General features: G+C 42.5%; 1 protein-coding gene across 16 annotated transcripts in view; it reads right to left on the bottom strand.

Moving 5' to 3' along the window:
- Nucleotides 1–25,567, bottom strand: part of RSU1 (Ras suppressor protein 1) — a 208,150-nt gene that overhangs the window by 160,627 nt on the left and 21,956 nt on the right. For 9 of the 16 annotated variants that reach the window (XR_015139587.1, XM_086334189.1, XM_086334190.1 and 6 more), the window contains exon 3: nucleotides 15,383–15,433. The exons of 5 other annotated variants lie outside the window; for them this stretch is intronic. Coding sequence is in view for 8 of the 11 variants with exons in the window: in XM_086334189.1 (XP_086190315.1) it covers nucleotides 15,383–15,433 (51 nt within the window). In the remaining 3 variants the exon portion in view is untranslated. Of the gene's footprint in view, nucleotides 1–14,000; nucleotides 14,107–15,382; nucleotides 15,434–25,567 lie in introns of those variants that run through there. 2 more of the 16 variants (XM_086334197.1, XM_086334196.1) reach the window with 1 other exon arrangement.

Here is a 25,567-nt window from a genome sequence, read left to right as displayed (position 1 = left end):
CGATCCAAATTAGGACTTCTCTGCCAGCCCAGTGGCTACTGACATTGGGGGCAGATGAAATGGGAAAAGTGAAAGTGTTAGTTGCTCAGTCGTGTCCAACTCTTTGCAATCCCATGAACTGTAGCCCAGCAGGCTCCTCTGTCCATGGGATTCACCAGGCAAGAATACTGGAGTGGGTAGCCACTTCCTTCTCCAGGGGATTTTCCCAACCCAGGGATAGAACCTGGGTCTCCTGCAGGGCAGGCGAATTCTTTACCACCTGAGCCACCAGGGAAGCCCAAAACGAAAGGCATTTTGAATGGAGAAAGCACAGAGACTGGGGGCTGCAATCAGTTTCCAATCAGCATCTGCTTCCCCACTTAGATCACTCCCGGGAAATCAGCATGGAGGAGGATGACGACAACCAGGGAAAAGAGCACCAAACCCCCTTGTCCACAGAACCTTGTTACGTGGCAGCAACTTCATGGTGCCCCAGGGTGGTCATGTGACAAGGTGTCACTCACTGTCCTTCTGGCCTGAGGGTCACTGTAGGGTACCGGGCGGCAGTGATGGCAGAGCAGCCCAGCCGGGGCACAGCTGATCCGGGGGCTTTTCAAGCAAGAGCATCTTGTAGCCCCTGAGCCAAAGAAACAAAACTGCGAAGGGTGACAGGCTCTGGGTGCAGCAGGCACCGCGCAAAACATAAGGACTGGCGCTCGCCTGTGCGCAGCCCACGGAAGGGCCGGGGAGGTGGGGTCACACATTGGTCTTTAGAACCATCTGGTTGGCGCTGAAAACAGGGTCCCCTTCAGCTACAAAAGGGGCGGAAGAGACCAGGCATCAGCGGCTTCCGGGAGCCGGAAACGGCTGGACCACACGGAGTTTCTCTCGTCAGCATGGACGGGAAGTCTACCCACCAAACTCCCCCTTCTGGCTCTTTCTGCAGCATCATCCATACTGCTTTCAGCTTTGGTGATTCCTGCAAAGGAGAAGCACAAGGGCCAGGGCTTGAAAACCAGGGGTCCCTGCCCCACATGCCTCCCTGAAGCCCCAACATAGGGGCTGAGCCATTGCCACCTTTATGGGGAACCACTGATGGGCTGCCAGCTACCCCAAGTGCAAGAAGAGGGAGCCTCAGAGCGAGGACTCAATGGGAGCCAACAGTGAGGCCGAGACCAGGACACGACCCAGAGGCGGGCACACACCCTGCGATGCGAGGGGTGAAACACTACTGTCTTAGGCCCATTTCCAGGGACACCCCTGACCAGACAAAGCCCAAAGATCCCACAGGGAATAAGGTAAAGCAAAATAAATCAAATAGCACTGCTTCCCCAAACCTGACACGTTTATACTAAAAATGGGAGATTTCCGTCTGTTGTCATAACAAATAGAAATGCCCGAGGTAATTTTTTAGACGCTTCTGCTGCTGTATAAAATTCAAAATGGATTAAAGATCTAAACGTAAGACCAGAAACTATAAAACTCCTGGAGGAGAACATAGGCAAAACACTCTCTGACATATATCACAGCAGGATCCTCTATGACCCACCTCCCAGAATATTGGAAATAGAAGCAAAAATAAACAAATGGGACCTAATTAAACTTAAAAGCTTCTGCACAACAAAGGAAACTATAAGCAAGGTGAAAAGACAGCCTTCAGAATGGGAGAAAATAATAGCAAATGAAGCAACTGACAAACAACTAATCTCAAAAATATACAAGCAACTCCTACAGCTCAACTCCAGAAAAATAAATGACCCAATCAAAAAATGGGCCAAAGAACTAAATAGACATTTCTCCAAAGAAGACATACAGATGGCTAACAAACACATGAAAAGATGCTCAACATCACTCATTATCAGAGAAATGCAAATCAAAACCACAATGAGGTACCATTTCACACCAGTCAGAACAGCTGCGATCCAAAAGTCTACAAGCAATAAATGCTGGAGAGGGTGTGGAGAAAAGGGAACCCTCTTACACTGTTGGTGGGAATGCAAACTAGTACAGCCACTATGGAGAACGGTGTGGAGATGCCTTAAAAAACTGGAAATAGCTGCCTTATGACCCAGCAATCCCACTGCTGGGCATACACAACGAGGAAACCAGAATTAAAAGAGACACGTGTACCCCAATGTTCATTGCAGCACTGTTTATAATAGCCAGGACATGGAAGCAACCTAGATGTCCATCAGCAGATGAATGGATAAGAAAGCTGTGGTACACAGCGGAGTATTACTCAGCCATTAAAAAGAATACATTTGAATCAGTTCTAATGAGGTGGATGAAACTGGAGCCTATTATACAGAGTGAAGTAAGCCAGAAAGAAAAACACCAATACAGTATACTAACGCATATCTATGGAATTTAGAAAGATGGTAACAATAACCCTGTATGCTGCTGCTGCTAAGTCACCTCAGTCGTGTCTGACTCTGTGGGACCCCATAGACGGCAGCCCACCAGGCTGCCCCGTCCCTGGGATTCTCCAGGCAAGAACACTGGAGTGGGTTGCCATTTCCTTCTCCAGTGCCTGAAAGTGAAAAGTGAAAGTGAAGTCGCTCAGTCGTGTCCGACTCTTAGCGGCCCCATGGACTGCAGCCTACCAGGCTCCTTGAGACAGCAAAAGAGACACAGATGTATAGAACAGTCTTTTGGACTCTGTGGTGGGGGGGATGATTTGGGAGAATGGCATTGAAACATGTATAATATCATATATGAAACGAATCGCCAGTCCAAGTTCAATTCAGGATACAGGATGCTTGGGAATGGTGCACTGGGACGACCCAGAGGGATGGTACGGGGAGGGAGGAGGGAGGGGGATTCGGGTTGGGGAACACGTGTACACCCGTGGCAGATTCATGTTGATGTATGGCAAAACCAATACAATATTGTAAAGTAATTAACCTCCAATTAAAATAAATAAATTTATATTTAAAAAATAAATAAAATTTCTTTATTAGAGAAGATTAAGGGACGGTAGAGGATTTTCAAATGAAGCCAGGTATGCTGATTTTTTTTTAAATATGATTTTTTACAAGTTTTATTTATGTTTAAAAAGTTTTTGGCAGGTGGGGTCTTAGTTCCCTGACCAGGGATTGGACCTGTGACCCTACAGTGGAAGGCAGAGTCTGAACCACTGGACCATCAAGGAAGACTCTGCTGATTCTTAAGTTACACTCCTGCAATGAAGTTATCAGAAAAAATGACCAAAAATATCCAAATACATGAAAATGAGTGAGATTATTTGTTATTCAGTCACTGGGGGGAGAAAGACCATTTGAGAAGAAATCATGAAAGCAAACACTGCTTTGTCCCAATATTTGACGAGTATAATACTGAACAACCACCATCCCTCTTCACCCTGGTGGGAAGACGCCCAAGTAACAGAAGCCATATGAAATACCAAACTATAAGAAATATGAATCAGTGCATTCTTGGTCAGAGTGAAAGGAAAGTCCTTTTAATCCTTAGCTACAACAGCTAGAAGACATTAGTCTATTCATGGCACAGAGGTGATGTCCAGACTAATTATATAGATGTCAATTCTATCAGCAAATTAGGGATCTTTGTTCTGAAAGCCATTCTAATGATCACATGTAAAGAAGAATCTCCTCACTCTGGCAAATAATTATGCTCTTCAGAATTTTATATTGAGGGGGGAAACAAAAAGGTCATTTGTACCTATAGTGATTAATGACTTTTGTTTTCTGGTCAAAAACAGGAGGTGGATAATGAACTAATCATCATAGCATAAGAACCTGAAGTTCAAAAGTATACTGATGATAACCAGTTTTCCAGATTTTATGAGATTTCCCCCAAAGCAGCAATTAAAACAGTGAATTACAGTAGTTACAGGTTATTTAAAAACATAAAAGTTTATGGAACAGCAGAGCAAATTCTCATTTAACAGGATCTACAAGTTCCTCAAGGTAAAAATGAAAGAGCAAAAGAGCTAAGTAGCCACCTGACAAAGGCCAAGGTCCCCCAAATATCGTTAGCCTTGTAAGTGACAAGAGCAATGCTGCTTGCAGTTAATCAGCGGTACTCACTGACCACCCACACCTAGAAGGAGAGACTTAGTGCATCCTATCGCGGGCTTCCTTAAGATTCTGCAGCTCACGGTGGCAAAGAATCTGCCTGCCAATGCAGGAGACACGGGTTCCGTTCCTGGGCCGTGAGGATACCACGTGCCGTGGAGCAACTGAGACGTGCGCTACAACTTTTGAGCCCAGAAGTAGCAACTACTGAAACCCGAGAGCCTAGGGCCTGTGCTCCTCAACGAGAGACGCAACCGCGATGAGGAGCCCACACACCACAACTAGGGAGCAGCCCCCTCACTTCAACTAGAGAAAAACCCTGGCAGCAACAAAGACCCAGCACAGCCATAAAAAAAAAGAATAAAAGAAGTTCTCATCACAAGAAAACAATTTTTTTTTAAAATCTGCAGCTTAAGTCGTTTTACTAACCAAAGACATTCCTTGCATAATGTACTGCAAAGAAAAAAAAAAATGGTTCAACTCTTTCAGCAACAATGAGAATAATCAATTACCCAAAAATTAGGCGAAGTTACAAGCAAGCTGTAAGTCAGCTTTTATAGTGTAAAGTCTAACATGCAAAAATATCTGTCCCTGGGGTACGAAAAGTATGTACGCACAGTCAAACAAATCTTCTAAAAAGCTGACAAGCATGGATTTCTGCTCCTCTGAGGACGCCAAACTTAGTTATGTCTGAATCTCCAATCAACTTCTCAGAAGGAACCAAACAAGGTCCACGTGGTCTTAGTCCTTCCAGACCCAGAACTGTTTTAGTAACACACCCTGGAAATCACACTTCAGTGAGCAAAGAATACAGCGTCCACCAGCAGGACATCCACAAATAGCTTTTGTCTGAGAGCCGCGTCAGAGCAGAGACACTAAGGGGAAAGGCAGGGACCTTCCATCACCTGGGAGGAAGTGACATTAGTGAAGGACAAGAAAAGGACGGGGAGCCCTTCCTCCAGGAAAGATGCCCAAGAAGTCTGGAAGGAAACACGGCAAAGAACAAGACAGAAAAGAACACTGAATACATTTCAATCAATCAACGTAGAAAGCATGCTCAGCTCAGTGAAAACGAGCTATTTAGGCTCTGAAATTTTTAAAAAGTACCATTATAATGGGTACACACACACTCAATCCAAGATTATTAAGAGGGAGACAATGGACAAATACAATTCACAGACACACACACATCACGCTTCGCCGACAGCTCCTGTCTTCTTTTATAGTGATATATATACACTATCATGTGTAAAAAAGATAGCCAATGGGGAGCTGCTGTATAAGCACAGGGAGCTCAGCCTGGTGCTCTGTGATGACTTAAAGGGGTGGGAAGCCGGCGGCGGGGGCGTGGTGGCAGGATGCTCAACCAAGAAGGAGGGGATATATGTATACATGAAGGCTGATTCTCATTGCTGTCCAGCAGAAACCAACACAACATCGTAAAGCAACCATCCTCCAAAAAAATAAATAAATAATAAAGGTACTTCTGGGAAAAAAAAGAATTACTCCAGCAAATGGATAAACAAGGTCCTACTGTATAGCCCATATTGAACTATGTTTAATATCCTGTGATAAACCATAATGGGAAGAAAAGAAAATGAAAAAGATTTTTACATACGTATGTAGAACTTTGTTGTACAGGAGAAATTAACAAAACGTTGTAAATCAACCGTACTCCAATTAAAAAGAAAAAGAATGACTTCAGCAAGACATCATCCACGCGAAGTTGCTTCTCTACCTTCCCTGTCTCATGTCTTGGTGCTGATGATGGAGTACATGAAGCAGGGGGAAGGGGGTGGACGAAAATGCCCAGTGCTAGAAAAATCCACCCTGGACCTTGTCAACTCCTCTTCTAATGATAACACTATGCCTTCAACCTTAGGGATGCTCCCTGCTCATCCATTTGAACAAGTGAAGATGCAGGGCCAATGTCTGGTCCATCGAGCTCCGGGACTCCCTGGAGCAGGGCGTTACCTGTACCCGGACACAGACAGAGGAGGCAGCAGGGGAAAGGGGAACACAGGCTCAAAGCCATGCGAAGCCCCCAGCTCCGGCTCCACGTCCTCAGCCATGTGAAGCCTGCTTCTTGCCCCAGACACAGAGCAGGGCATCCAAAGCCACCCTTGCCTCTTGCACTCAGGTCACAGTTTCTGGGAGGTCTGGTCCTTCAAGGCTAAAAAGCTGTGAATAACCTCACCCTTTATTTTCTACATAGTTGGCTGCAAAGGAGGGCTTCGAGGAGAAAGGTAAGAATTCATCTCCCCTTTTGGAAGGATGAGCAAGATAGAGAGAGAAGGGCAGGCATTTCCACTAAGCATCAGGTGCCTGGAGTAGACGCTACACAGGCAGGAAAAAACTGCTTAAGAAACAGCAAGAGGTTAGACGAGATGGGGACTTTCCTGGTGGTCCAGTGGTTAAGACTTTGCCTTCCAATGCAGGGTATACAGGTTCGATCCCTGGTCAGGGAGCTAAGACCCTACATGTCTTGGGGCCAAAAACCAAAACATAAAACAGAATCAATATTGTAACATGTTCAATAAAGACTTTAAAAATGGTCCACACCAAAAAAATACCTAAAAACAATAGCTATCATAAAAAGAATGAGCTTCACGTTAACTTAAAAAAAAAAAAAAAAAAAAAACCTTATCAAAGTTTTGTACATATTTCCAGGAAACATCATCAGTGTATCCACACTGCAAATATACTGTTATCTTTCTCCAACTCCAAGGTTTCTAAATCTGAGCTGCATGTGCCCCTAAAAAATTTATGAATGGTTTTAACAGGATCTACAAACCTATTGAAATTTTAAGGATTATGTGTAGTTTTCTAGGAATCATGGACACAGCTTTCACTCTGTTCTTAAAAAAGGTCAGTGAGTTATGAAATGTTAAGAACTACGCTAAAAGAGTGTCTATTCCCAAGCATCACATCTTTTAGAATCTCTCCTCCTCCCCTGCATGACACACATGTATACATGCACTATCTATGTGAGAGTCAACAGATGATTTACACAGAAATTTTTGCTAGTAGATCAATTCCATTTGAGGGTTCTGTTGTAAATGGTAAATGATAGCCAAGACATAGAAGCAATGTAAACATCCATCAGCAGAGAAATGGATAAAGAAGATGTGGTACATACATACAATGCAACATTACTCGGCCACTAAAAAAATAATGAAATAATGCCATTTGCAGCAACACAGATGAACCTCGTGGCTTCCCAGGCAGTTCAGCTGGTAAAGAATCTACCTGCAATGTGGGAGACCCTCGCTCAATTCCTGGGTTGGGAAGATCCCCAGGAGAAGGGACAGGCTACCCACTCCAGTGTTCTTGGGCTTCCCTAGTGGCTCACACGGTAAAGAATTAACCTGCAATGTGGGTGGCCTGGGTTCAATCGCTGGGTTGGGAAGATCCCCTGGAGAAGGGCACGGCAACCCACTCCAGTATTCTTCCCTGGAGAATCCCATGGACACAGGAGTCAGGCAGGCTACCATCAATGGGGTTACAAAGAGTAAGATACAACTGAGCGATTAAGCACAGCACAGATGAACCTAGAGATTGTTACACTTAGTGAAGTAAGTCAGACAGAGAAGGACAAAGGTATATCACTTACATGTGGAATCTAAAAAAAAAAAAATCATATAAATGAACTATTTACAAAACAAAAATAGAGTCACAGATGTAGAGTACAAACTATGGTTACCAGGGAGAATGGGGGTGGGGATAAATTGGGAGATTTGAACTGACACATACACACTACTATATATAAAACAGATAAAGTAGATAACTAATGAAGACCTACTATACAGCACAGGGAACTCTGCTCAATACTCTGTGATGACGTACATGGGAAAAGAATGTAGAAAAAGAATGGATATATACATATGTATAACTGGCTCACTTCGCTGTACACCTGAAACTAACAGAACACTGCTAATCAACTATACGCCAATAAAATTTAAAAAAATAAAAAAGTTTTAAAAAACAGTAAAAGAAACCCTATCCAAGATGAACTCCCCACAGTGGGCGGTGTGGAAAGTGACAGGTTCAATCTGCCCACACATGAGGATCGCCACAGCCTGCCATCTTTCTGAAATTCCCATAAGTGAAGTCACTCCTTTTAAAAACATACTGTGGAAGAATTAACACCTACCCTTATTTCGCTTCCTCTGGGTACAGGAAAATACTCCAAGAAGAGAGATTCTAGAGTAGGTGCGTTCAGGATGGAAGGGCTGACATGAAAGGGATCGAGGACAACAAGTGTCTGAGCAGAGGACACAAGTGTATCAAAACCACTTCTCCAACTTCACATGTTAGCCTTGGGATGTGCTGGCTCTGGACTATTGGATCAACAGATGCTTCCATGCGACAATCCCACATGCTTCCTTAACTAAAACCGCCAAAAAACAAACTCCCAACTATAGACAATTTTGTAAATGGTACCTAACCAGTGGTACCATTGGAAAGACACTGTTCAATTAATAGCTGTCTGACTCACTATTATGTACCCATTTTTTCAAATCCAATCTTTCAAATGATGGCACAGGAACAAATTGATGAATGTGCACTAATTAGAAAAATAAGCTATTGATCAAAGCCTCTGGTTTATAAATACATTCATACTCTGTTAAAATGCAAACAGCAAGTTGTTTTGATATTGTCACAAGATAAATTCATGACACAGAGACAATTTATTTTGCATATTCTCCCCTCATAGTTTAATTTTGTACAAGCCATGCACTAGAACTTTTGCATAAGGCATGACAAGTAATCTATGAAAGAGGAAATAACTAGAGACTTGGCAACAGAAAGGTGTTGGAAGACTGGTGAAGGTCATTCTTACAAGTTGGGACAGTTAATTTTTCTCATTCATCTCAACAATCAATTATGTCTCTAGAAAAGGGCTTCCATTTATTATGCTTTTTAAAAAACTGCTTAATTTTCTTTATTATAATTGGGCCTGCATATTATGAGATTGCAATATTTTCATGCAAAACATCCTCCTTAATTCCTTTACAATAACACTTTCAGTAGAGAGCCTATCAATATATACATCTGCATAAAATCTTTAAACATTACATTTGTTTTAATGTTTTGACCAAAGAAATTATTGAAATCACTAAAGAAAATATCCTGGCATTTACTTGTTCACTATAATTTTGAATTCATATATAAGTTAAAACTAGTAAGAAATAGTCTGTTAAGAAAAAGAAACAAGTTTTGCTATAACACTTATGTTTACTGCTTGTCTAGTCATTTCTGACACATTAGATGACAAGAAATGGTCCCAGTTAAGGCTTGAAACGGCCAGCAAAGCTGCTAATATCTCAAGAAAACGTTTTACATGACACTTAAAAGTTTCAAGTGTAAAACTAAGTAATCACATACCGAGACTCACACTTATGAAAGATTTATATAGAACCTGCTGACCAATGTTTGTACACAGCAAAAAGACATTCTTTGCATTTCTTGCAGAAAATGATCAGGCTTTAGTCCTTATCATGCACAGGTCACAAAATGGAAAATACTGTTGTCATATTTGAAGTACTGGGTTTTGCTATTTCTTTTTAAAATTAAGAAAAGCATCATGTTAAAAAATTAATACTTAGATTGCTTTATCATTTATGCAAAATGTGAGTCATTTCATAATGCATAGTATTCCTCCTTACATGATGGCATTCAGTAAAAGAACCAATATAAACGGGCACAAAATGCATATTTTCCTGAGTATTACACTTTTTTTTTTTTAATTAAAATCTGGTTCCATACATATATATTTTAAACTTTCTTCCAAGGGAGAAAAAAATTTTATGTATACTCCATACAAAAAAAATACATAAAAGGCAAGAGAATTCTCTCACTTTAAAGAGATTGGAAGGAAAGTTTCTAACATGAGAAAGAAACCATAATAAACACTAAACATGACACGTGAAACTAAACATGTACTTTAAGTTTGGGAGTCAAAAGAAAAATAACATACCTCCTTATGGAAGGATCAACATTAATTGTGGCAAAACTGGCCTATGTAAATGGCAGCAACATCATACCCTGAGAGAAGCTTGCAAAAAAATTTCGTCCTCTAACACCACCAATTTGGTTTTTAATCTTTTAGCATGAGATGAGGAGGAAGGGGGGAAAAAAGTATCCCAACAGTGACCTCTAGTGGACAAGTTTTAAAACAATTCTCTCAGAAATTCCTCTTTAAGACTGAAAAGTAGAAAAACATTTACAAAGCTAATACTCCCAAGACCATAAGAACCAGGGATTAGATAAGATGCAGACTGCAAAAGACCCAGCTAACACTGGCTTATAAGGGAGGGTCACCACAAAGGCAGGCAGGCCGAGACACAGAAAGACCATCTTTGAAATAAATGTTGTATCCCCTTCTTAGAGACCCTGACAGCAAGCAAGCGCTGAGTCTATCATCGCAGACAGCTGGGACTCACCACCACTCACGACCTACCAACCCATTTATCAACTGGCATTAACTCAAGGGTCTACTTCATGTTCGGCCTGCTTTGGGCACTTTTGTGGGGTGGTATGTACAATACCTAAGCATACGACAGCGTTCCTAATTTCAAGAAACATAACCTACAATTAACTGTTTAAAAATATTAGTAAATCATTTGGGATCTTAAATACATGAAACAGAGCTTCCCAGGTGCCACCAGTGGTAAAGAACCAATCTGTCAATGCAGGAGACATAAGAGACTTGGGTTTGACCCCTGGGTTGGGAAGATCCCCTGGAGGAGGGCATGGCAACCCACTCCAGTATTCTTGCCTGGAGAATTCCATGGACAGAGGAGCCTGGTGGGCTACAGTCTGAAAGGCTGCAAAGAGGTGGACACAACTGAAGTGACTTAGCATGCACACATGCATACATAAAGCTAAGTGAACGGGTAACAAGAGGGCCAATCCAGGAGACCTAGAATAGTAGTAGGTCTTCATTTCCTTGTGGAGAAGTCAACTCAGCCAAGCCCACCAGGTCTGCCCCAAGGCTGGTCACGACCTCAGCTTTCCAATTGTGTATCCTGGGGTGTCCCTGAGGAGCCAGACACACCGCAGAGACAATGCAAGTTTGGTTTCAGACCACCCACCACAACAATGCAACTACTGCAATAAACTGAGTCACACAAACTTTTTGGCTACTCAGTGCCTGTAGGAGTTGTGTTTACACTCTACAGCTGTCTATTAAGTGTGCAAAGTACTATGTCCAAAAAATGTACATATCTTATTAAAAAACACAAAGCTTAAAAAAAAATGCTAACCATCCTCTGAGCCTTCAACCAGTTGTCACCTTTTTGCTGGTGGAGGGTTTGAAATATTGTGAGAATTACCAAAGTGACACAGAGACACGAGGTGAGCAAATGCTGTTGGAACAATGGTCCAGTAGCTTTGCTCAACTCAGCGTCGCCACAGACCTTCAATTTCCGCCAATTCAATTCCCGCCAAGCTCAATAAAGTGAGGCCTGCCTGTACCATGTTAGTACATCATTCCTTCCCTGTGAAAGGGCCACGTAAAGGGGAAAGACAGCAACTCCTAGGATATAAGGCTCTGTTTCTCACTGCTCAGCACATTTGAAAGGAAACTACAAGCAGTTAAGGAACAGAAGTGTGCAGTGGTTACATTCACTCAGACCCACACACTGACTGATCCTGAAGAAACTGTCAGGTTCCTCCACTGACCACTTCACCCAGACCCCCTGCTTCCCACCCTGGTCCTGCCATTACTGCCTTTACATGAGGGCTTCCTGGGAAACCATTCTGAGCTCAGCAACGGGCAGTAAAGAGGAATACAAGATGGTCTCCGCCTTCAACAAAGCTTACCACCAACCTTAAGATAAAGGTACACCCTCAGAAGCTGTAATTCTGGATCATAGTAATGTAGCTACATACCCTGGACCACTGAAGGTCAAAAGACAATACTTGGGGTGACCTAGGAGGCTTGAACAAATAACTTTAAAGGAATTCTCTAGGACCACACCCCCTCTACTTTGGCTTTTTGGATGAAGCACAGGCCTTTGTGCTGTCCTCCAGGCAGTGTCACAGTCGAGAGCATCAGTACTGGATCACTCCTTAGACACTGATCAGCTGGGGAAAGAGTTCACTGGCAAAAGGGTCCTCCCAAGAATGGTCTGCATCAAGCAGGGAGGACATGTTGCTCAAGGGAGAAGGGGAACTCTCATAGCTACAGTCACTGTAAGCATCCAGCAGGCAGGAGAGGACGGAACAGGAAGTGACAGGAGGACAAGGAAGAGCCATGCTGGTGCCAAGAGTCTCTGAATATGAGACTTCCCTGGCGGTCCAGTGGTTAAGACTCCACCTTCCAATGCAGGAGTACAGGTTCGATTCCTAGTTAGGTAACTAAGATCCCACATGTCTTGTGACCAGAAAACCAAACATAAAACAAGCAATATTGTAACAAATTCAATAAAGACTTTTAAAAATGGTCCACATCAAAAAATAAATAAATAAAAGTCTCTGAACAATAGGATTTGGGGGAGAGATATCTCCAGTTTGCAGGGGGGCCAAGAGGAAGATGCGCGGGGGGTGGGGCAGGCAGGGGAGGAAGGGAGGAGCAGGAAAGCCTGGCGGCAGAGCCTCATCTTTACTCTGCAAACATTCCCCCTGGGCAAGCAAGCACCTCCATCCGGGGCCCAGAGAGTCACCTGTCCAATCACAGCAAAAAAAAAATGTTCCCTCGCTACTGCACCTCCCACCTCCTTTAATCCACTGCAGACATTGTATGGACTGAAGGAGTTGTTACCGGCACAGTCACCCCCAGTGACTGCACCAAAACCCACCAGCTCCACCCCACTCCCCCAGATTTACACGTCAATCATGTCACTGTAACAATGAGGAATCTCTGACAGTGATCAGATGGACAATTTTGAAAGACCCTGACAAATTCTCATGTCAAAAACTTTAAGAATTCCTGCTCACAAAATCTTGGGAATTTGAGGGTCATCAGCTTGCTCTCCCCTTTCTCATGGCCTCACTTGTACTATGTTGAGGGGACCTGCTGATCTGTCAAAACCACCAGCAGGAAGAGAGGGCCAGCTCAGTGCCACGCTCTTCCAACAGCTCCAAGATACTGACTCCAGTCCTCAGAGTTGAGAGCTGTCCCCAGACCAAGTCCCAACGTGAGTAAGCTGGTGATTTGTCCCCCAGGTATACAAGAGGACACATCCGAAGTGTAATTGGCACACGAGCATGCAAGATAAAAGGAGTGCTGAGGGGTTTATCTTTTGAGTCCCATCAGTTTGAATGTGGTGCTGTCAGCTAGTCCCCATTAAAAAGCACGGGAAGTGAAAGACACTGATTACAATGAAAAGTGACAGGAGGCCGGACTCACCCACCTCCACATAATGCATATTTATCTTTCCATCAGATGGACATATTTACTATAAACACCGGAAAAACCATAGCGAAGCCATTCATCTAAATGCCAGAAAAATAGTAAAAGATGCTAATTTGACCTTAGTGAAACAGATCGGGCGTCACTGACACCACTCACAATGGCTTGAAACAGAATTTACCAAGACGATTAATTAGAGCTTATTGGATTAGGTCAAGAGTGTCTCAAATGGGAAAAAAGGGGGGAAAAGGGGGAGGGGGGGGAGAAAGAGGAGAAAAAGTTTGGATCCACAGCAAACCTCTTTAATAGCAGACACAACTTACCTCTGTTTATGCCTCCCTAAATTAATCTCATCCTGCACGTCTAGAAAGAGAAACTAACACCCTGATCCTGGAGATTTCGTTATGGACATATAAAAAGAAAAACTATGACTGTCCATAAGACTTTTTAAGGAACCAATCAATTAATGGTATAATGGGAACAAAACAGGTTTGGCTTCCTTTTTCAGTGGAAACTGTTTTTCCCTCTGATGATGATGCAGGATTGAACACCAATGGTAAACTTGGCAATTAGGAAATATTTTCATGAACTACACGACAGAGAGAGCACCAGAAATTTCTGCTCACCAAATCTGGGGGAATTTAGGGATCGTGCAGTCCACCTTCAAAACACACTTCAAATCCCCTCAGAACTGGGATTAGGGTCTCAGCGGAGAGAGAACAGGACCATTCGCTACAAAAACAATGAAAGCAGCAGCGTATTACCTGTTACAGCAGTGATCACACGTGACTTGTCACCCTCACTGTCAGCTGCCGGGGCTCCAATACCCAAACGTGACCGTGGTGTCACTCTGCCCTCGCTTCTGGCTAAAAACGAACTGATCTGCCTGTCTCCTGCTCACGAGGGGCCCTCACTGCCACTCTTAATTCTCTATAATCAACAGCTCTGTGACATTGCTTCAAGCTGTATATAATGCAACACACACATAAATTCACGACACAAGTCCCTCAACATCACATTCTGCTCTGTTTCGCCGAACTCACACAAATTCTTGCCACAGGATCAGAAAAGCATTCAAGTCTGCAGGAAATACAGCAAGCACAAAGATACACAATCAGACATGAGACAGGACAGCGGGCCCCGTCATTAACACCTTTTAAGCCACAGCTCTAAGAATAAAACGGCCCACGTTAGTCACACAAGATTACGCTTTACCAAGAGGTGTGAAACCTTCTATACATTAACTGTACCACTCCCAATGCCTGGGACAATTTTCCCTAGAAATCAGACTCAAGAACTTGAAAAACGCAGATGTAAATTTCTATCACTTCTACAATTTTATGCTCCCCACCCGCCGCCATCAAGCAGGGAAAGAAAGTATATCAATAATGACATTTTCCCCTTTTGAGGAGAAAGTAGAAATGAAAGCTAACAATGTTTTGCTCTGAAAAAATTCAACTTTAAAACAAGATTTTCTTTTTGTTGTGGATCACTTTTTAAAAAGTCTTTACTGAATTTTTTACAATATTATTTATTTTATGGTTTGGTTTTTTGGCCATGAGACAAGTGGGATCTGGCTTCCGACCAGGGGTCAATCCCACACCCCCTGCATTGGAAGATAAAGTGTTAATCACTGAACCACCAAGGAAGTCCTCCAACAGTTTTTTGATAAGCTTCTCTTTTCCCATAAAATAATAACGGAAGTCTCAGCATTTCAGGTCACTGCAGCAGTTTGCATGCCCAAAGGGGACCATTATCGGAGGAACAATCTCCTGTCTTCCTTCAATTTATATACATGAAAAATTGAGGAAAAAATCCTCAAAACAGAGAAAACTACAAAATACAGGAAGACAGTACGCTCAGATATCTTAGTGCCATCTCAGTACCCTTTCACTTTGCCCAAAAAATCATTTGTCATTACTGTCGAGGAAAACAGAAGAATTAGCAGTTCCGCCACGTTACCTACAAGTCAGAAATTGTGAACAGAGGACAGCAATGGTTGACTCACTTGTTAGCTTGTTGTGGCTGAGGACCAGCTGTGTGATGTGGGACAGGGTGACTGGAAAAGAAAAGAAAAAAACACAGTTAATGTACCCAAATTACACTCACGTTCCTGCAAGGTGACCTGCTAAGTTCTTTTGACAGGTTGGAGTGTTACCACTCACAAAAATAGACGCAGGGATTCACAGAAGGCTGTCTGTTCAATGTCAAACCACATGAGGAAAAGCCACACTATAAATGGTGCAATTAAAACAGCGAGTTAGCGCTAATGGAATTTTAGCACTAACGGCATTAACGTCACAGGAACAAACAGGACAAGGGCCAGTGAGCTCTGCTCGGCGACCTGGAGCGCTGGTCCAGCCTCAACAATCCATCTCACTAAGGGAACCATCAGGAGATCTGGGAGGAACAACCTTCCCCAGCCCATGCTTAGAAAACCAGCCCGTCAACACAGACGGACCACTGCTTCCCGAGTCACTGTCAACCCCGAAATGTTCCTACATGCTCTCGATGACCAGAGGAAAAGCCCTCCACGTGTTCCTCTCAAGTGTGGTTGACATTTCAAAGAAGCAGCAGATGGCTCACCAGTTTCAAATATGATCATGGAAGCTTAAACTGCTGAAAAAGACTAGATTTGCCTTTAAAAAAGAAAAGAAAAAGGGTTTTCCAAGTACCAACAAAGAAAATATGTATACAAATTCACCAAAAAAAGAAAAAAGCCAGTGGGGGTTAAAAAGTGACCTCAACTTTGGGTTCTAAAACTTCACTTTGTCGTCAGCAAGCTCTCTCTGTGTATATATATATGTGTGTGTGGGTGGGTGGGTGTATATATATACTTAATGACATAATATATATACACCCATATATTTATTATTTGTTAAATTTACATTTATATGTAAATTATATACATTTACCTTTTATTATTTATACATATTAAATTGTATATTTATATGTATAAATCTAAATGATTATATACTATTTATACTAATTATAGTGTACTTAATATATATTAAAGTTTTAAATGTGAAATATATATTTGTGAAGAAACATATTAGAAATTTTTTCAATATTCTTTTTATATGAACCTTATTTTAATGTGACAGTTTTTTTCCCTTCAAGAAACGCTAAGACAAATATTTTTTCTCAAGAAGAGTCTCAGGATTGGAACCCAGTACATGTATGGATGTGAGAGTTGGACTGTGAAGAAAGCTGAGTGCCGAAGAATTGATGCTTTTGAACTGTGGTGTTGGAGAAGACTCTTGAGAGTCCCTTGGACTGCAAGGAGATCCAACCAGTCCATTCTGAAGGAGATCAGCCCTGGGCTTTCTTTGGAAGGAATGATGCTAAAGCTGAAACTCCAGTACTTTGGCCACCTCATGCGAAGAGTTGACTCATTGGAAAAGACTCTGATGCTGGGAGGGATTGGGGGCGAGAGGAGAAGGGGACGACAGAGGATGAGATGGCTGGATGGCATCACTGACTCGACGGACGTGAGTCTGAGTGAACTCCGGGAGTTGGTGATGGACAGGGAGGCCTGACGTGCTGCGATTCATGGGGTCGCAAAGAGTCGGACACGACTGAGAGACTGATCTGATCTGATCTGATCCTTGAAAAAAATATGCATCACCCCGACTGCAACTTTTAAGCGTTTTTCTTTTGTTCAAACTATCACAAATTTACAGAAAAGTTCAAAGTACAATACAAAAACCCATTTCTCTGTCCTGACTCATAAACTTTATGTCCCATAAAATTTAGGGTATTCCTACAAAGATATTCCCCTGCACAGTACATCATTATCATCTGATCCTCAGCCCTCAGCCACCCCAGTTTCCCCAAATGTCCCAAACAGTTCTTTAACAGAGATGGATCCAGTTTAGAATCCACAATGCACGTAGCTGCCAGGCCTCGTCAAGTCACCTCTTAGTCTGGATCACGGTTTCCTTGACTTTCAAGACCATGGAGATTGTGAAGCACACAGGCCAAGTTATTTTGTGTTATGTCTTTTTTTTTTTTTATTTTTTTTTATTTTTAAACTTTACATAATTGTATTAGTTCTGCCAAATATCAAAATGAATCCGCCACAGGTATACATGTGTTCCCCATCCTCAACCCTCCTCCCTCCTCCCTCCCCATACCATCCCTCTGGGTCGTCCCAGTGCACTAGCCCCAAGCATCCAGTATCGTGCATCGAACCTGGACTGGCATCTCGTTTCTTACATGATATTTTACATGTTTCAATGTCATTCTCCCAAATCTTCCCACCCTCTCCCTCTCCCACAGAGTCCATAAGACTGTTCTATACATCAGTGTCTCTTTTGCTGTCTCATACACCGGGTTATTGTTACTATCTTTCTAAATTCCATATATATGCGTTAGTATACTGTATTTATGTTTTTCCTTCTGGCTTACTTCACTCTGTATAATAGGCTCCAGTTTCATCCACCTCATTAGAACTGATTCAAATGTATTCTTTTTAATGGCTGAGTAATACTCCATTGTGTATATGTACCACAGCTTTCTTATCCATTCATCTGCTGATGGACATCTAGGTTGCTTCCATGTCCTGGCTATTATAAACAGTGCTGCGATGAACATTGGGGTACACGTGTCTCTTTCCCTTCTGGTTTCCTCAGTGTGTATGCCCAGCAGTGGGATTGCTGGATCATAAGGCAGTTCTATTTCCAGTTTTTTAAGGAATCTCCACACTGTTCTCCATAGTGGCTGTACTAGTTTGCATTCCCACCAACAGTGTAAGAGGGTTCCCTTTTCTCCACACCCTCTCCAGCATTTATTATTTGTAGACTTTTGGATCGCAGCCATTCTGACTGGTGTGAAATGGTACCTCATAGTGGTTTTGATTTGCATTTCTCTGATAATGAGTGATGTTGAGCATCTTTTCATGTGTTTGTTAGCCATCTGTATGTCTTCTTTGGAGAAATGTCTATTTAGTTCTTTGGCCCATTTTTTGATTGGGTCGTTTATTTTTCTGGAGTTGAGCTGTAGGACTTGCTTGTATATTTTTGAGATTAGTTGTTTGTCAGTTGCTTCATTTGCTATTATTTTCTCCCATTCTGAAGGCTGTCTTTTCACCTTGCTAATAGTTTCCTTTGATGTGCAGAAGCTTTTAAGTTTAATTAGGTCCCATTTGTTTATTTTTGCTTTTATTTCCAATATTCTGGGAGGTGGGTCATAGAGGATCCTGCTGTGATGTATGTCAGAGAGTGTTTTGCCTATGTTCTCCTCTAGGAGTTTTATAGTTTCTGGTCTTACGTTTAGATCTTTAATCCATTTTGAGTTTATTTTTGTGTATGGTGTTAGAAAGTGGTCTAGTTTCATTCTTTTACAAGTGGTTGACCAGATTTCCCAGCACCACTTGTTAAAGAGATTGTCTTTAATCCATTGTATATTCTTGCCTCCTTTGTCAAAGATAAGGTGTCCATATGTGCGTGGATTTATCTCTGGGCTTTCTATTTTGTTCCATTGATCTATATTTCTGTCTTTGTGCCAGTACCATACTGTCTTGATAACTGTGGCTTTGTAATAGAGCCTGAAGTCAGGTAGGTTGATTCCTCCAGTTCCATTCTTCTTTCTCAAGATAGCTTTGGCTATTTGAGGTTTTTTGTATTTCCATACAAATTGTGAAATTATTTGTTCTAGCTCTGTGAAGAATACCGTTGGTAGCTTGATAGGGATTGCATTGAATCTATAAATTGCTTTGGGTAGTATACTCATTTTCACTATATTCATTCTTCCAATCCATGAACATGGTATATTTCTCCATCTATTAGTGTCCTCTTTGATTTCTTTCACCAGTGTTTTATAGTTTTCTATATATAGGTCTTTAGTTTCTTTAGGTAGATATATTCCTAAGTATTTTATTCTTTCCGTTGCAATGGTGAATGGAATTGTTTCCTTAATTTCTCTGTTTTCTCATTATTAGTGTATAGGAATGCAAGGGATTTCTGTGTGTTGATTTTATATCCTGCAACTTTACTATAGTCATTGATTATTTCTAGTAATTTTCTGGTGGAATCTTTAGGGTTTTCTATGTAGAGGATCATGTCATCTGCAAATAGTGAGAGTTTTACTTCTTCTTTTCCAATTTGGATTCCTTTTATTTCTTTTTCTGCTCTGATTGCTGTGGCCAAAACTTCCAAAACTATGTTGAATAGTAATGGTGAAAGTGGGCACCCTTGTCTTGTTCCTGACTTTAGAGGAAATGTCTTGCGTGTGGTTTTGTCCTTTAATTTTCAGTGGAGTCTAGCTGCTTTACAGTGTCGTGTTAGTTTCTGCTGTACAACAAAGTGAATCAGCTGTACATACACATGTATCTCCTCTTCTTCGGATTTACTTTCATTTGAGTCACCACAGAGCATTGTGACTTGTGTGTATTCCTGATTAGCTCACGTTTGCACCATCAGCAGGAATCCTGGGGAAATGCCGTCGTCTTCTCACTGCATCCTATCAGCTGGCACAGATTTCAATCCGTTCCATTACCGTGACCTTCCCTCGATCACTTGAGTCTGCCAGGCTTCTCCACTGTAAAGTTACCCTTTGCCCTTGTAATTAGCATTTTCTAAGGGGAGTAGGAGCAAGGATACCTAAACTACCTAACAATCCTGTCCCACATGTGTTCCGTGGTCCCCAACTGGGGCAATTTTGATCCTCGTGGAACATTAGGCCATGTCTGGAGGCTCTTTTGATTCTACCAACTATGACCACTAGAAACTCTAAACCTTCCTACATGGCACACCTTGTATTTCTGTTGCGTTAGTGTTAGTTGCTCAGTTGTGTCTGGCTCTTGGTGACCCCATGGACTGCACCCGCCAGGCTCTTCTGTCCATGGAATTCTCTGGGCAAGAATACTGGAATGGGTTGTCATTTCCTTCTCCAGGGGAATCTTCCCAACTCAGGGATCGAACCCAGGTCTTCTGCATGGCAGGCGAATTCTTTACCATCTGAGGCACCACTGGTGCTGAACACTGATCTAAGCAGTGGCGTCTAGGGCCCAGGGATGCTGCTGAACATCCTACAAATGCACCAGGCAGCCCACCCAAGAAAGAATCATCCAGTCTAACATCCAGGAGGCTGCTGTGGAGAAATCACGAATTCATTTTACTTCCATTTGTATGGCTTTGTGGTTTCCCATCTCAGTCAACGGGTTACCACCATTTGTTCAGATTATGATGGTCGCTGATGTGGCTGGTGCGAATCCCCCATCCAAGCTGGCTGCGTCCCCCTCACTTGCTGAGTACTTCTACTCTTTGGCATGAGACAGTCAAACTCATCTTGCACTTTCACTGCCACAGGCCTGGAATCCATCAGCATTTCTCCAGTGAGCTTTGTTTCTGTTTTGTGTGCAGAAAATGGTACTTAGAAGCCAAAATCTGGGCCCTAGATGTGCTCATTGTTATTTGAGGTCTCAGTATTCTCAGGTGATGGAATTAGAGAATACACACACATCTCTGCAGATTTCACTATATTACTGAAAATCCCAAGTTCACACCAATAGATCAATTTCAATACAACCCTGCATGGTTCATTCTAGTGTTCTCCCTTTCCTGTTTGTAGTTCCCTCTCTAACAGTGAGAACTCTGGCTTCCCTTATCTTTAAGCTACTTACGTATGCAGTCAGTACCCCTACATGTAACTGCACGAAGCGCGGTTATCTCACATCTGGGTGTGAACAGCTCTATGCTGACCTGCAGGGACACTGAGTCAAAGTCAAGATGAGTAGGCAAGCTCGAGATGTGTCATGTTCTGTTCAAAGCAGCAGAGACCTTGGAGGCTCTAGGACCAGCTTGTTCACACATCCAGGGATATGCAGGTCATTGGCTTACACTTGGCTGCAGATGGCTGACCAGTCGCACACAAAAGACCGTGCTAGAGATTTCAGTCCAAGCATTCTCAACACCCGGACTACTCAGATATGTCTAGAAAGTTCACATCTGGAGACAAAGTATGTCCTAAGCAACTAAGAAACGCCCCTGAGGCAGGGAAGGGTGGTGGACTGCGCCAGTAAGCCCCTGGGGCCCCTATGGTCACCTGTGCTTTCTTATCCCTGCTAAGCTATGTCCTGTGCCTTTATAAACTCCCTGGGTGAGTGGGCTCTGCGGAACCTTCTGGGTTCTTTCAACTATGCAACCTATGTATTAATGTAGTAATCCATCACCCCACGCCCTTTCTTCCTAGCTGGACATCTGTCCAACTCAACCTCCTCACCTGCTCGCCTACCTACCTCAACCTGATCCCACTCGGGCTCAGACCCCCCAAGCCAGGCTCCCTACCCTGCACAGATGCTCTCCTCACCGCACTCGTGGTTCCATACCTGGCTCTGGACCACCATGCCCACCGCCACCCTCCTACCCCCAAAGCTTGAATGTGTCTCTTTTTCTGTTGCACTTACTGACTTTAGGATTGAATCTTTAGAGAATGAAGAAGAGAAAGGCAAAGCAAAGGAGCAATTTTACAATTTTAAAAGCATTACCATGATCATTTCTAACATGTGAAGCTAGATTTTAGACACTGCATAGCATCTTGCACACAGCTATAAGAGTTAAGATTGTTCCTGTCCACTAGATATAGCATTCCTTTATCTCTGAGGCATATAGTCTGATATGAAAACAAAAAATCTCCAAGAGCAGCATTCACATAAAACCAGAAAAAATAGATTGAAAGATATGTAAGTTGAGACAGTAGCCAGAGTCATATGAGAACAAACTGGAAATAACAGGAGTTACACCAGAGTTTCTCTCACTTATACATGGGTAGTACAGAGTTTCTGGTTTCTTGCTGCCCAGCCATTCCCAATGCGTGAATCCCACCTCACAGTCCAAAGGGGCTGCCTAAGCTTAGCCATCATGTCTATATTCCCCTTAGGAAGATGGAAAGGGGAAAAAAACCCTTCCAAGAAATTGCACTTCCACTTATAATACAGTGATGCCTAAATGCAAAAGAGGTGAATTACAAGTGACCACATGCAAGATAAAATTAGGGATTTTAAAACCAACAAAGATGGTGCAAACCAAAACTGGCAGACACTCACACTAAGCAAATACTTTGTCTGAGTGTCACAGAAATAATTCTGCTTGCCAAAAAAAGACCCTGATAATCCAATATCCTGCCTTAATTTTTCCTAAAATATCACAACTACCTTAATTAAGAAGAAAAAAACTTTGCTCTTCTCCCAGCTAACATTCATAATGAAAGATTTAATAAGAGAAAGTTGGGTTTTTTCAACCCTTTCATTGTCTTTTCTATTATACAAGCATTTAGCAGGAGAGAAAATGAAGTTTGAAAGTTCTTTTTTTTTAATAGAGAAATGTATGTGTTGTTTCACCTGATCACATTACTATTAATAGATGTATTTTTCTTTCTCATTATTGCTACAGGGCTACATATTAAATAAGGAGGAGAAAAATAAGAACAGAAAAGGCAAAGTTAATAAAAGACCTTTGAGGAAATATTTAGGGCAACAAAAGACTCTGGGCTGGGTCTGCTGGGAGGGCAGTTAAGTTGGACAGAATTGAAATCTCAGAATCAATCACAAAGCCTGTGACAGGCAAAGACCAAAGAGCCAGACATATATTCAAGCAGCTGCCACTCCCCTCCACTTGGCCATGCAGAGTCTATTGTGGATCTTATACTGACACTGCACTGGTTAAAAAGAAGGGAGAAAAGGTCTACCAAAATAGAATGGGTTATTTAAAAGTACAAAAGCCACCCTAGTCAATCACGTGGGCAAAATGGAGTCAGGTCTCCCCACTGACCTGCCCTGCTACTTACTCACACACTAGGAAATCTTCCAGGGCAGGAGTAGCCTAGCTTCAGGCCCTGCTAGTCATACACTGTCCGGAAGCAGTGGCAGCAGAACAGTGACGACAAACTGTTATTAAAGGTCCTAAAGCAATACTGAGCCCTGTTTTGCCCAGGCATTTTCAAAGTAGAATAGACTTCCAAAAGTCAACTAAATAACCGAGAAAGTGTGCTGGCATACAGTTAACGCTGCCGTGCCCTGGCTCTCATTCTGTCTCTAGCCTTTAGAAATGGTATGTGGGTAGGAAAGGAATATACTGGGGGACTGGGACTGATTATATACATACTACTACTATAAAATGACAACTAATAAGGACCTACTATATAGCACAGGGAACTCTATTCAATACTCTGTAATGACCTATATGGGAAAAGGATCCAAATAAGAGCGGAGGGCTATATATATGTATAACTGAATCACTTTGCTGTACACCTGAAACTCACACCTTTGTAAATCAACTCCAATATACGCCAATATAAAATAGAAATAAACAAGAGCAAATTAAAAACAAAAAAAAAAGAAATGGTATGTGGGTGAACACTGTCTCAGGCCAAAATGAACGTGTGGGGAAGAAAATCGTGGGTAGAGGGCTCTCTGAAGGTGAAGGGGGTGCAGAAGGGTGAGATAGCTGGTGCTGTGTGTGTGACTGATGATGGTTTATTCTCCGGCCAAGGATGGAATCAGCCAGAAAGTGCTAAATGATGAAAGAAAAACTGGCTGTTTCAGTAACTTCCATCAGAGACCCATTCAGGCACTCACGGACTGGACATTCACCAGGCATGTTCAGCATGGCAATGGTGTCTTCCCTGGAGATCTCCGAGAAGTAATGTCAGATGTAGAGAACGCACGTATGGACACCAAGGGGGAGAGGCAGGGTGGAATGAATGGGAGATTAGGATTGACATGCATTTGCTATTATGTACAAAACAGACAACTATTTCATACATAGTATACCGTTTTATACACAGTATACTATTTTATACATGGTACATAGCTCAGGGAACTGTACTCAGTGCTCTGTGTTGATCTAAATGGAAAGAAAAATAAAATAAAAAAAGAGGGAATATATGTATACATATAGCTGATTCACTTTGCTGTACAGTAGAAACTAATACAATACTATAAAGCAACTATACCACAATAAAAAATTTTTAAATAAAAAGAAATAAGCAAAAGAAATAAAACATAAAAAGCAGCAGCAATGTCAAGCATGCATCCTCATTAGACTGGGACAGTCCTGGATTATACCCAGTGTCCCTCTCAAAACTGTCCTGGTTTGAATGATAAGCCACACAGCCCCTCAATTTAGGCAATAGAGAATATAGAACTGGACTTGGAAGACAGACAGAAGTTGGAGCTTACGGAAGCAGTTCTAGCCTTATCTGAGCACAGAAATGAAAAACCGGGAAGGTCCAGGACTGGGTGGGCCAGCCAGCATTATAATGGACTACATTCAGAACCATCAAAGGACTAGCCAACACTCCTAGAAAAGAATCATCATGTCTGGAACGCATGGAAGCAGATATTATTTCAAATAGGTTCAGCTTTTTTCCCTTCATCATCCGGTAGACAGCATAAGAGAAATAGAAGCAGGATGAAATCCACAGCACCAGATGACGACATGGCAGACCTGCTTTCAAAACAATCCAACAAATCACAGAGATGAGCCACACCGGAAACTGCCTCTCCAGCTTTCAGTCTGGCAAATCAGAAGCAAATTATTCCTCTGGTGGCACTTCAGAAAGGTTTAAAAAGTTCCAGCTTCACAGAATGACATTTACATCCAGAGGCAAAAACACAGCCTAACGGGAATACTTGGAAACGCACGCAGTGACTCGGGACTTGCAAGTTTCTGCCACCCTGTCGAAGGCCAGAACTGGGCCTCTCGGTAGCTGAGCTGGTAACGAATCCACCTGCAGTGTGGAAGACCCTGGTTCAATTCCTGGGTCAGGAAGAGCCGCTGGAGAAGGGATAGGCTACCCACTCCAGTATTCTTAGAGGGCTTCCGTGGTGGCCCAGTTGGTAAAGAATTCGACCCCAACATGGGAGATCTGGGTTCAATCCCTGGGTTGGGAAGATCCCCTGGTGAAGGGGAACGGCTACCCACTCCAGTATTTTGGCGTGGAGAAATCCATGGACTGTATAGTTCATGGGGTCGCAAAGAGTCAGACACAACTGAGCGGCTTTCACTGGCTGGTTCCCAATGAACAATTCTGGAACACTGGTCACCAAAAATTGGACTGTAACTATCAGCTCATTTCACCAGCTGCATTCCCCATGGAAGCAATCAGAAAAATACAGCTACCATCAGAAGACAAATAGTCTACCCCTTTGCGACGACTCTTGAGGGATCGAATACTGCATTGGGAGAACAGC

This window comes from Bos grunniens, chromosome 13, assembly GCF_055505025.1.
Source record: "Bos grunniens cultivar Pamir isolate PY7600 chromosome 13, Bosgru_T2T1.0, whole genome shotgun sequence".
In the NCBI taxonomy this organism is placed as follows: Eukaryota; Metazoa; Chordata; class Mammalia; order Artiodactyla; family Bovidae; genus Bos; species Bos grunniens.
The sequence above is the reverse complement of the archived record's forward strand: the minus strand, read 5'-3'. Positions and strand labels throughout refer to the sequence as shown.